The sequence below is a fragment of the Notamacropus eugenii genome, chromosome 2, assembly GCF_028372415.1.
Source record: "Notamacropus eugenii isolate mMacEug1 chromosome 2, mMacEug1.pri_v2, whole genome shotgun sequence".
Taxonomy (NCBI): Eukaryota; Metazoa; Chordata; class Mammalia; order Diprotodontia; family Macropodidae; genus Notamacropus; species Notamacropus eugenii.
The window spans coordinates 222,548,354-222,561,870 of NC_092873.1; the positions used below are offsets into that span (position 1 = coordinate 222,548,354).

At 34.4% G+C, this 13,517-nt stretch overlaps 1 protein-coding gene across 16 annotated transcripts in view; it reads right to left on the minus strand.

Moving 5' to 3' along the window:
- Positions 1-13,517, minus strand: part of BCLAF1 (BCL2 associated transcription factor 1) — a 37,719-nt gene that overhangs the window by 11,808 nt on the left and 12,394 nt on the right. For 10 of the 16 annotated variants that reach the window (XR_011973292.1, XR_011973291.1, XR_011973290.1 and 7 more), the window contains exons 3-8: positions 10,565-10,687; positions 9,174-10,088; positions 7,177-7,842; positions 6,846-7,015; positions 4,104-4,209; positions 2,706-2,790 (exon numbers count right to left, since the gene is read on the minus strand). Coding sequence is in view for 12 of the 16 variants with exons in the window: in XM_072637661.1 (XP_072493762.1) it covers positions 2,706-2,790; positions 4,104-4,209; positions 6,846-7,015; positions 7,177-7,842; positions 9,174-10,088; positions 10,565-10,668 (2,046 nt within the window). In the remaining 4 variants the exon portion in view is untranslated. Of the gene's footprint in view, positions 1-2,705; positions 2,791-4,103; positions 4,210-6,845; positions 7,016-7,176; positions 7,843-9,173; positions 10,089-10,564; positions 10,688-11,409; positions 11,493-13,517 lie in introns of all 16 variants that reach the window. The other 6 variants (XM_072637665.1, XM_072637662.1, XM_072637664.1 and 3 more) reach the window with 3 other exon arrangements.

The following is a 13,517-nucleotide window of genomic DNA, read 5'->3' on the forward strand; positions in this document are numbered from 1 at the left end:
AGTTAACAATTAAACTGACTACACTACAGGAGAGGCACAGTCAGAAATATGTTAATTCCCAATCCTTAACTCTGTAACCTAAACCATATTCTACCATCTATCTTTCAATTCAGGTGTCGCAAAAGGTATTAATTTAAAGAAGTTTCATTCTTTGCAATCAATTTCACTGATTTTTTTTTCTTAACTGCTAGGCATTTGGGTAGATGAAGGGAAACTTGGGCTGGTGGTTAGGGGTGTTGGAGAATTATATAATTACTAAGATGCAAACCAATACAGTTATCCTTGATAGTAATGACAGGAAAAAAACAATTTACTAATAATATAAAATACTCCAAGCCACTAAGATGTATATATTTGCTCCTAGGATAATGGAGGAAAAAAGAACAGTAAGCCTCTTACTTTTAATCTTTTCATACCTATACAAAGAGCCAAAACTAAAATTAAAACCCCACCATGAAAGAAAAAGAGGAGAGGTAAGGAGAGAGGTGCCAATGTAATGTCTTCCAGCTGCTTCTTATCACCTGCGGTATCATGGTTTTTAATCTTTAAAGCAGTGGTACTCACAGTTAGATGACTCTGGAGCCACTTTTACCTTTGCTATTAAACAAAAAAGTCACAAAGCTACTGTACATCCAATTAGAGTGTGTATAAAATAATATTCTAACTACAGAAAAGATAGGTTGTACCTGACTGAAAGAGCTAAATGAAGCTTGAGTATCACAGTCTGAATATCACTGCTTTTAAGTTTCCAGCACAGGATCTTAAATGATCCATTCATTCATTTAGTCAACAAATCTATATTGACTGCCTACTACGTTCAAGACACTGTGCTAGGTGCTGTGGAAGATACAAAAAAGAATTAGACAAAGTCCTTGACCTTAATGTTTCCCCTAAACTTTTTCAGTTCACGTTATCCCTAAGAACTTCAAAATACAATGAAAACAATGAGGGGAATACCTCTACTTATCTGGTCAAATGGATTTTTACATCCCTACCCTCCCACATATGTATAAATAAATCAATACACTCATGCCATTAGTCAATCACACATATATGCACAAAATTCATCATGGTTACCACTAACTTCCAACATCTATAACAAAAACTACCAAAGGAAAATGAGTTACCCCAAAATGTCAAAATACAGTAAAGACCCATTAAAATATTGTACTACATGTTCCCAACCCACACACAAAAGTGGTCAAATTCAGTAACTTCTCAACCCACTAAAAGTCTATTGTAGGCACTTGAAATATGTTAACAGAGGTTACTGTCTTCAATCCTTCCAGAATTTGTGATTTCATCAGTATGGTTTCTCCCCTGCTAGCAACACAAACTACAACTCCCACACAAACTAGTGATAATTTAAGAAATTTTTTTTTGGCCAAAACAGTGTCACCTTGTGGCCAAACTTAAGAGGCTGGTCCTCAGATCATAGCATCACTAGGTCCAAACTAACAATGTCTTTTTCAGCTTAGTATGTCACTGTTGGCAAAGACTTCCAAGAATCCAGGGTATCTTATAGAGCATGAAGAGGCCAGCATTGTAGGTCTTTAGTGGATATTATTAATGTCATGCCCTATTAAAAGCGATTTACAGCATGAAAATTTATATCCTGAAAAGGAAAAAATGCATTTCAGGTTAGCTCAACTCTGCCACATTTCTACTACTCTACCCTTCAAAACCATGCCTGGCTGTGAAGTAACATGAAAATGGATTTATATAAGCAGAGAAGGTAAAATTATCTTTCATTTTGCCACTTAGTTTCATGGTTACTCTGTTGCAATATCTTCTCACAAATTTACAGGTTAGGCCTTATTTTTCCAACATGAAGATTTTATATTGCTAACTTCAAAAAGGCTTATGTTCCAAGGGTTCATTTGTAATTCAGATGCTTGGAACTCAGAACAAACTCTCATATGAGAATAGCATTAAAAATGGTGGTTAGGTTCTTAGACCATCCACAAAAGGCTATTACTAGCCACCCAATAAGAAAGGAATATGTTTTGTTTTCCTGGGCTGGCCACTTTTACACATAGGACAATAAATACTAAGTCAGTTGCTTAAAAATTAAGGCATAATTCTATTGCTTCTGCCTGTTTCATAAGTAAGTGTAGCACAGTGATAAATAGCTATAATAAGGAACACCTGGGAGTTGTCTCACATTTCACATAGATTGGCTTATGTGTTCTTGAATAAGTCCCTTAAGGTCTCAGTGCCCTTGCAATCCTCAAATCATAAAATGCACCACAGCTGGTAATCTATCTTGATAAAGGGACTTTTCTCAGTGGGCACTAAATCTATACCAATTAAAACACAATCCAGACCAAAAAGATCAGGGTTCTGATTACCATCACAATCTAATTATTAATCTTGACCTTTTCTTCCCTTTATTTTCTAAGTCTTAACTGTCTTTGTAAACTTAGAAACATACCTTATCATAGACAAATATATCTTCCTTACCAAAACTAACTCCTCACAAAAAGTCTATCTGTTAAGTCTAAGTCCAACTATGTTATTTTAAGGCCAAAGTTGTATCTTTTTACATGCTTCATAAATATCTATACATTTACGAGACATTCCTCAAAATTATAAACAGGAAGAAATATATATGACTACTATATTTGGTTTGCCAATTAGATGAAATTTAAATGTAAGATTATCAAGACACTAAACCTAACATGAAATAACCATCAAATCCATACCTTTTGATTTTCTTCTTTAAAAACTTTCTCTTCTCCTGATAATCGGGTATGCTTCCTCAGGGCACTGGGAGAGATGTCAATTCTCCTTAACATAAAGTAAAATTAAGTGTATTTGTTATCATTGTGGTTACATATTGCCTATTCTGGTAAAGAAAAAATGTAGGATTTTTTTAAACCAGTAAAATGACTTAGCAAAGTAAGGAAATTAGCACAGTAGTAATAAATCGATCTACTATATTATAATACATCCTTATCGGCCACCACTGCAGAATGAAGAATTCCACAAGAGCAAATTTTCTAGACAACTGAACCCTGTTGTTCCTTTAAGCACAAAACCTTAAAAAATTTCAATGTAAAGCTTATTTAAAAAGAAAATTTCACATGGCCTTGCCTCCATAAACAGGATATTCTCAGTATAGCTTAAGACCTTAATACTTGGTTGTTATCATTATAAACATCAACTGCTATTATAATAGTGATTTGGAAACTAGGGAACGTCCAATCATTTACCTCTTTGCCCTCAATATACTGTGACTTTTATCATTCCCTATCTTTTTAAAAATATTTCTGTGTCTATTCACTTGCCATAAAGCTATCAACTGCCATTTTTCACCGCCTCTTAAATAAATTCCTACCCTTCCCATTTATGATCAGCTGTTCTTCAAAGAAGTGTTCAATGGAAAATTAAAAGGACAATTTCTTGGAGATTTATTCATAAATAATTCTAAGTAAATAAGCTTCTTTAAAAATTCATGTATGTTTTCAGCCTTATCTACAGAACACTATGTACAGAGTTGTACAAACACTAGCTTATAGGATGAAGTAAAATAATACAGTTCCTATGTGTAACTGAGATTTTTATATCTTGTTTCATGTCTTTTAACAACATTTAACATAATTTGAATTACTATGCAAAAAGTGAGGAAGATGCGACTCAAAACTGTACAAAAATGACTATTAAAAACTATCTTTACATGGGAAAAAAATACTATATTAAGATTGTTAAGAAAATTTTTTTTAAAAAAGCAAGTAAGAATTTTTATCAGAAGTACCTCCCAAAACATATCATTCAGCAATTCCTCCAAAATGTGATACTTGTAAGGAAAGGAGAAACATTTAGCACAGTATGTTCTAATCCCAATCAAAACCAGATTGTTAGAAACTTGCCTTTCTTAGAATGCTCAATGAGAAATTCTGGCAAATTTCACATACAAAGCTAAGTCTTTATAGCATAAAATGGAAAAAATTATATTTTTTTTAACATATCTTAAACCAAAGCTGTTACTCTTGAAAGTATTGGAATGGTCCCAAAACCAACACACGTGTCATAATTCTCCAAATTCATACTTTCCAAATGAAGTCATAATCTTTATGTAATGCGTATACAATGCCACATACCTGTGTATTTCTGGGCTTTTTTGCCGGGTGCAATGTTCTTCAGTAGCCTTCTGATATGAGGTGAACCTTTCATTTAGGGTCATTGCAGCTGATTTGAAGTATTGCTCTGTTGGTTGGGAGAAATACTACTTGGTTAGTTATTTCTACATTCACAGGCATTTCCATTCCTGACAGAAGGGGATGTAGCAGGTGAAAAAGTAAATAAAATATTCAAGAAACCTAGCAGGAGAAATACAAGTATTACAAAGAATTCCCTCCCTATTCCCTTAATTCTTGTACCTCAATTTGTAGTGATGGTAACAGCTACCAGTGCTAGCTACCTCAAAAGTATGTCCTATCAATACTCCCTACAAACTAAACATCTGTAGGATTAAGTCAAGAATCTCTTTTCCCATTTCACTAATGTATTCTTTCCTTAAATAGAAGAAATAAAAGAACAGTAGTCTATAGGCATTTCTATACGTTGCCCATATGTAGTTTCAAGTCATTAATTGGAGGAAACAGAGTATTCCAAATTAGTGCAATATTGAAATGTCTACAAATGTTTTAATAAAACACAAGCTATAATTTCTGCATTAAGAACTATGACACATTATTATGTGTAGAAAATGTCTTTACACTGCCAGTTCTAATGGGGGGGGGAACGAAACTACCCTTTTATTGATATTTATTTTAAAAAAACATCTGGCATCTTGGCAAACCTGACAGCATATTTGATAACTGATTTTTAACTTGCTTTTCTTTAGACAATTTTTAAAAATCAGTAACAGCAACTTTCTTTTTTGTTTATAAAGACCAGCTCAACAAATGTGTTTTCAATGTAAACTAGAAAGACGCAAAAAGTCATGAACTATGAAATGTTACATATGAAGCAAGCTATCTGCTTAACAGGTCAACATACATCTGTGTCAACTTACCGCCCAACATCCAGCACATGTCTCATAACCAATCATTAAAACTTGAAATGGCCACTACAAGGGTAGTGCCTCAATCATAATTCCATGAAACCCAGGAATTTGAGCTAGCAACTCAGTTTTTATGCCATTTTTGCCAGGAAGACAGAAGATTCAACTTTGCCTGTTTTTGCATCTGTATCTTTCAACAGCTATTTTACTTTGAAACATGGATTTTGCCATTTCAAAACATATTCCAGGACCTAGTTACAATGAAAAAGAAAACATCACTGGGCATTTTCAGCTCTATATGAAGAAAGAGCTGTTCAGATCGGTTGCACAATACCAATAATGAAACATAACTACAGTTTAAAAAAGAAAAATAAAATGAAAAAGGAAGAAATTTACTAAAATCTGATCTCAAAATTCAACATTATTCGTGAAATATCGAGAAAGGCCAAAAAAGGAGAAAAAAGGAAGGGGAAAAAAATAGAAACCAATAATTCTAATGTTTGACATACATCAATAATTTGGCCACAAACTGGTTCTCAAACCTAGTTGTACTGGCAAAGGCTAAAATGTTTGCCTTTTGTTAGTAAATACAGTGATATAACTACATTTCAAGAGAAATTCAGTAGTCTATCCAACAGAAGAAATTTGAAATATTGGCATGTGATAAATTGTGGATGGCAAATTTAGGCTAGTAGAGTTAGCAGTAGCCAAAAGATTCTTCAGAAAAAGGAAAAAGAGGTTTGGTTTCAATACTAACCAGCCAGGAAGTATTCTGGGGGAAAAAACATTTCCGTTAAGCTGCTGACAACTGATGCAGCTGTCTAAAAAGTAATGCCCCAAAACTTCTGAACAGCTTTATAACCTTTGAAACTAACATTAAATATTGATGAAAACACAGGAACTCCAAAATATTTAGAATCTTATGAATGTTGTTTCTTACATATAAAAACTGACTTAACAACTGTCCAATCTCCTTTTAGTTTATATCCTTTTAAATGGATTAGATTTTCCCCTTAAGTCCCATGACAAGACACATGATTACTTTTTGCTTTATTCACTATTTAATAAAAACTATCACCATAAAAATTAAGTAGCATAGAAACAAGAGATGATGTAGTTTTAATCCAGCATTTCACTTGGCTTCAAATTAACTATTCAAAACTGGGAAGTTGAATATGTTAAATTATTTAATTACAGTACTGTCTCCCTAGTACAGGAGTACCGTACGATACAATAGTACAATATTGTATAATAGTACAACAATCTACATTTACCTAGAACTTTCAAAATACTTATTTCAGGAATATTAACAAAAATACCGCCAAATTTATATCATAAAACCTTGAGTACTACATAATCAAACATAGTAAAGATATACAGTAATGCATGCACTATAATAGGCAAGTAATGCTGACGAAGAATGAAACTATTCTAATTAGTTCTGGTATATACCAACAGAACCACCAAAACAAATGAGAGATAAAAATGATCTCCATGTTGTCTATTCAGTGAATAAAATAAGTTTATAATATGAAAGTTTTAAATTTCAAAATACCCAAGTGGGCAAGGTTCAAATATTGTATTAAGTTTCATGTTAATAAACAAATTTTCTTATTTTATCATAAAAGTTTATTTCTAGGGATAGGTTTTCTTTATTAAATTATCTAAAATTTAAGTCACATTTTTATTAAATATTTCAGGGGTTTAATATACTAAGTACTCTGATTACAAAAAAGTTTTCCCCAAAACCTTTAATGCTTAGTTAGCTGAGATTATATTTCTGTTCATTTCTCTTAATTTTTTATTTTCATGTAACAATTGTACAATCTAAACTTACCTTTAACATGATGAACCAAGGACACAATGTGTTGAATAAATGACTCTGAAGTGCTTTTGCTGGCCTGTGGCAACTTAATGTGGTCAAAGATGGACCGGAATTCTTGTTCTTTCTTGACAGAATGGACAAGTGTACTAGCAAGCAGCCTGTCTTTAGTCAAGGAAGCAGGTCTAGAGTATGTCAATAACAAAAACACACACACAAAAGAAAAAATACCATTGGTTTGAATATCATGGAGAGAAACATTATCAGGGAAAAAAACAAGATTAACTGTTCAGTATTAACTCATATATCCACAAGGTTTACAGAACTCCTCTGTCAGATCATTTACCTGTTGGAATCATCAAGAGGTACAGGTGCCATTTTGAGTTTGACTTCAGGGCGATGGGAATCACTGGCTATCATTTTGATCCTAAGTGGGCTCTCCTCTCTGAAGGTAGACTTTTCTCTCGACTCCAGATTCTTGTGTAGAGGGGGACTGTAATCAAAGAGTTCTTTGAGCTTTTCAGACTTTACCTGCTCAGGTGACTGAGTTTCTTTCTTCACCATTATTCTCTCAGAACTTTTGTCGTCTTCCTTGTGCTTATCTTTTGTAGTGCTAGGCCTTTCCACTACGTATCCAGTCTCTTTAAGTTTATAATTTTTATCTTCTCTAAATCCATCACTTTCTCTATTGCCCTTGAGTGAAACTTTAGTTTTGTACTTGGTTCCTTCCTCCTCAGCATTCCGATGAGATGCAGTAGCAAAATTTTTACCCTGATCTGCCAGGACAGACTTCCTGAACTGTCTATAATCCTCTGTCTCCTCTGTGTCATCCCCTTCTGAATCATTAAACTTTCGTTTTCCAGCCTCTTTATCACTGAAATAATCTAATGCTTCCTGATCCTCCCATTCTCCCTCTGCCCTCCCTTTTTCTGTTCCTTTCTCCTTTGGGGCCTCTTTCTCCCTGGTATTACCCCTATCAAGCAGGTATACTCTAGACTCTTCATCTGTGTACCTGTAAATAGCAAAGAAGAAGATGGTAACTCTGGATTGCATTCACTGTCATTCACTTTTATAATTTATGTCCTGCCCAACATCACAGGATCAGCAACAAAAGAAATAAATCCCACACTGAAAAACATTTCTATTTTGACATTATGCTTTTGCAAAGCATTAAGCGTATACATGTGGTACTTTACAAAGCTAATTTTGAAGGCTATACGAATTACATAATAAGCTCCTAGAATTTAACAAAAGAATTTCCTCAAAAGTCCATCCTAATTAACACCACAGTCCATAATTCTGTTTGCCAAATTCACACATTTTTACAAAGCTTCAAAAATAATTTCTACAACTCACAAAGCAAGCTTTTCAAAAGCTAACTAAAAGCTATTTTTGCACAAAATTACTTTTTGTTTAAAACCACCTTCCAAAAGAATCGGACTATTTCACTTAATTAGTCCTTAGCAAATTACTTTCAACACTAAGAGTTTTACACAAGTTCAGGGAATAAATAACAGTAAAAATATGTATTTCTTATCATAACCTTCATTTCAATCACAAAATGCTTCCAAAGATACTTTGGAGATATACAAATATACTTTAGGAAAAAAAGACTCCTGACATTCATAAAAAGGAATTCTCATATGAGCTGAATAAACAAAACTGTGGTGACAGTGCAAACTATATGTGTATTCAATTTCCTGACATAAAAAAAATCAAAAGTACTCCAATAAAAGTAAATTTTCAGTAAGCTTGCTCAGCAAGTGTCTAAAACACTTGAAAGTAAAACTGTAAATTAAAAGCTATGTAGCAAAACACATACAACTCATATTTTAAGCTCTCTCATATTAAAATACTGTGATTATAAATCAGTTGGAAAAATTAAACTTCTTATAATGCAGTTAACAGAGAGGATTACCCAGAAAAACATTTACATAATTCAACACCACTTATTTAGAGTCAAAATGTCCAAAATTTATATAATTAACTTCGGTTGGCTAAAATTAAAACTCTTCAGAAATTAATCAACAATTTAACTTTCTAACACGTCTTAGTTTTTTACACATAACTATGCCAGGAAGGTCTGAAAATTAATAGAATCAAAAAAGAAGTACAAATCTGTTTATCCTAAGATTCAGATCATTCTCCAAAAATTTAAAAAAATAATTTGGGACTATATTATGACAAAAAGTACAAATTTAGCATGACCAGGCTAAAGTTAAAATATGTGTAACCCTGATTCCCAAACTCATATGGCCAAACAGAATTTAAAAGATGAAACGAACAACACTATTTTTTAACAAGAATTATCCATAATGTAAAAAAAATAATAATTTTTCTTACCTTTTTAAAAACTTTCCAGTCTTTGCAGTTTCCTGATCTCCACCATCAGGATAAAATGAAGAACGAATTCTAGTTTCTTCCCTTGGAACATTCTGTGGTGGGATTGTCTTTGCAGGGCTTCTTCGTGAAGGTATATGATGAATTGGACTATTCTGAGAGGGGCTGTAGCGACTAGAACCATTTCCAAGGGAACCAGATCCAGACCTCTCAGGACTATGCTGAATGGAATGTGAATGCTGAGAAGGAGTATTTTTTGCAGAGTGGGCTGTGCTGAGCACGGGAGCATCTGAACAAGATGAACTTTGACTAGGTGGTGTAGCAATAGGAGAAGGGCTATGGGGTGATCTTGGGCTATTATCATATGCTGAAAGACCAGGCCAAATGTCACCAGATGCTGCTGATGATTTATTAAAATCATCAATGGGTTCAGAGGGGTCATGTTCAAATGTATCTTTCTGTTCATCCTGTGATTTGTTTTTCAAAGGGCTATCTTCTTGGGGAGCCCCTTCAGTTTTTTTGGTCTGCTTTTCAAGAGACCCTCGTCTTTTTGAAGAGACAGGTGATTTGCTATATGGGGAAGATGATCGAGACGAAGATGACCTCGGAGACCTGGAAGATCTGTAAGACCGGCGAGATCGACTTCTAGATCTCTGAGAAGACACAGATCGTCGTTTTGGACTCCTGGAACGTGAACGACCCCGTCTAGGGCTCCGTGAGTGTCTTCTATTCCAAACAGGTCTATAGCCACCTCGATGATATCTACCACCACCTCCTTGATAATACCCTCTACCCCTTCCTCTGTACCCATAAGGCCTTCTCATTCCTCTATTATTTCTGTAATCTCGACGATAATCTCTAGAATAAACACGATCTCTACTACGAGATCGCGAGTATGTCCTGGAACGGGACCTAGAACTGAAATTGAAAAGAATAATTAATGTAATGAGAATGGAAAATACATCATTTTTAGCATTCTGGATGTTTCCCATTAAATGTAACAAATATGGAATTAAAGTTAAAACAAAATATTGCTCTCTTTTGTAAAAACAAAACTGGAAACACCAGCTTAATACTTTTTTCTTTTCCTTCCCATTCTGTTTCATAAAACTGTTATCAAGAAAAGTATATTTTTTAAAAGTAAAACCTGGATAAAAAAACTTACTATTGGTAAACAGGAAAGTATAATTTCTACATCGCCATTGTTAAAAAAAGAAACAAAGGTATAATGAGTAAGATTTAAAAAATAATGAAAAAGAATAAAATGCAATGTAAAGAAAACTATGCTGTTTCTACCAAAGTATATCTGTATGACTATGAATTGATAAAAATCTGAAAGCAATGAATTAAAACAATAAACAGGGAACAAAAAAGGTACAAATTGATGAATTCACCTGTATCTCTTCTTTCTAGAATGTGATCTGGACCTTGACCTGGAACTAGATTGTGATCTGGACTTTGACCTTGAAGAGTGTGATCTAGAGTTGGAACGACCCATTTCTTCCAGTGGATTATTCCTAATGAAATGAAAAAGCAATAAAGGTTAAAAGGATGTGATTGATATAAATTCACAATACTGTCTTTAAAGTATGTTGTAATCGATAAAAATAAAATGACAAAACAATTAGCTGTCTCAAAATGATTAGAATTCATCCTTGTTTTTCTTTTTCAAATAATCTGAGTGAATTCAGAAGATAATAAATAAGTAAAATAAAATCCAATTGTTCACCTGGACAAGAAAGCACTATATGTAACAGGAAAAAGCCATCCACATCCAGAGAAAGAAATATGGAGTCAGAATGTAGAGCAAAGCAGACTATTTACTTTTTTGGTTTTGTTTTATTTGTTATGCAACATGACTAATGTGAAAGTATGCTTAACAGAACGTATGTGGAGAGCCATATCACTGCATGCCATCTTGGGGAGGGCAGGGGAAAAGAGGAGGAAAAAATTTAGAATTTATGCAAGTGAATGTTGAAAACTAAAAATAAATTAATTATTTTTTTAAAAAAAGAATCAAGATTTCTAAATTCTGGACCCCCCTATAATGTCTCAATCCAAAAAAAGCCAAAAGCTGCAGGCCAGAAATGGCAATTGTATTAGACTGCAGCAACAACAGTTATTCTATGCCCAATACAAATGCCTCAACTCTAAGACAAATATATCAGAATTACAGATAAGTAACCTGAAACAAAGCATATGCAAATGAACAATGCCAGAGATCAAAAAATTAACCTACCAGACTACCAATTTTCATCTGGCAATTGGACTAAACAGGCTATTCCACACACAACAATGACTGGAATGGAGCTGGACAGTTTCCTAGAAGAGTAATAGAATAAACAATTCCAACAATGTCTAATTTGATACTAAAGTTCTGCACTATATGACACTGGCAAGAAAAAAAATTGAGAAGGAATAGAGACATCACATTTGGTTAGGTCAATTCAAAAAAGGTAGAAATAGACATATAAAAAGAAATATTGGATAGCAATTTAAACTTTTTCCCAAATGCTACATAGTGTAAAATTAAAATTTAAACTATGGGTTTCATATGCCATTGGACAGTTAAGAGGCATGAAGAGTTTGTTTGCATTTCTTTAAGCCATTCACTAGTTCATGCCTTTCAAAAATTTTCTTATTCCCAGGCATTTCTTGCCACACTAAACTGTGTTTCTACAAGCTTCCATTTGACTCCCTCCCTCTCAAATCTCTACATTTCTCTTTAAAAAAGTTTACACTGAATTTATTCATTCTAGCACCTTCTTAAGAAAGTCTATGCCAGGCAACCATACGAAACAAAAAGGGTCAGCCATTCCCATGCCAAACAATTCCCGCCCATGAGGCAAGAATATCAACTTAGCTGAAACAGGAAGGCACTGTGAGAGAAATACAGGAGATAAGATGTGCCAAGGTAAACCAAACCATTGCCACCACCTGACTGATAGTCTGTGACTGAAATTAAGTTTAGACCAATACTGACAGTCCATGGCCTAGCCCCCAAAGACACCACTAAGGAGAAAAATCCTTGCAGAGAGTGAACTGCTAACAGCTTCTGAGCTGCTGCAGCCTGTTGTTTCACTTGTGGAGAGGAGGCCTGTCACCCCTACAACTAGCACCAACCTTTGACCAACTGTTATTAATAAGCAGGTAAGCAAGACTCCCAGAAATGGTAGTGCTCCCCAGCCTACTGGCCTTGCCTCAGGCCCAGTCTCCCAAAGTCATCACCTGAGGGAGAAAACATTGAGGATATGTAACCTGGCAATGGCTTCTGCAGTGCTAAAGTCCTTTGCATAATCTGAAGACACAGCAAATGAATACCCAAAAAGAAAAGTTCCTGCTATCAAAGTCCTTGGCACCAATAAATAATTCAATATCAAAAATGGATATGGTTTTTAATCCATGGAAATAACATTAAAGATACATTAACATTTTCTTTGTCCTGCCACTACACCCTAAGAACTAGGGCCATTATATCTGACCTGAAGTTGAAATCTCTTGTACACACTGTTCCCCCCAACTGGAATGTGGTGAGTTCCTCAAAAACAGATATGATCTTGCTTTTCTATTTCTACTCCTACATTTAGCATGATGTTTGGTAGATGCTAGGGCTTAATAAATGGTTTGAGGTTTTTGTGTGTTTTTAATCACTAGCCCCAAATACTTTTTAATGTATACCTCATATCTATATTTCAGAGGCGAGGAAGGAATTCCCAGGAAATCATTAATACCTGAACCTTTCTTCCATAAAAAAATACACAGGGCTTAAACTTTTAAAAATATATTTGAAAGTTAAACCTTTTCTAAGTGAAAAGCTTTATTCCCTAAAAAAAGGTAGCTGAGATCTTATTCCATAAATGTTCTTGACTAAACATGAGAAAAACAAAACAGCACAAAGTTCCAAGTCTACAGTTTGGAAATATGGGTCAAGACTAATTCTTTAAAGTCTTGGTTCAAATCTGGTTCAAATGGCAGTGAGAAAGGTCATAGAAAAAGCCCAGCTCTCCTTCATCAAGAAGCTAAGAGCACCAAAACAAATGATAATTTACAAATGCAAAGAGAAATATCAGTACGTTACTTCATTCAATCCAAGACTGAACAAAATAAAAGACAAACTGAAAGGATTAAGAAAGGTGTCTCACTTAGAAAGTCAGCACGAGTTTGGGGTGAACAGGCCAGAAGCCAACAACAACCCCTCAACCAGACAGTGAACTACTGATCTCTACGCTACTCTGGGCACAGACACATGGAGGAGGTGAAAACCAGTACCAGGAGCCTAACAAATCCAGATCAGGACAAAGAGGGCCTAACCAGCCTATCCTACAGTATGGAAACTGGTCCTGACTT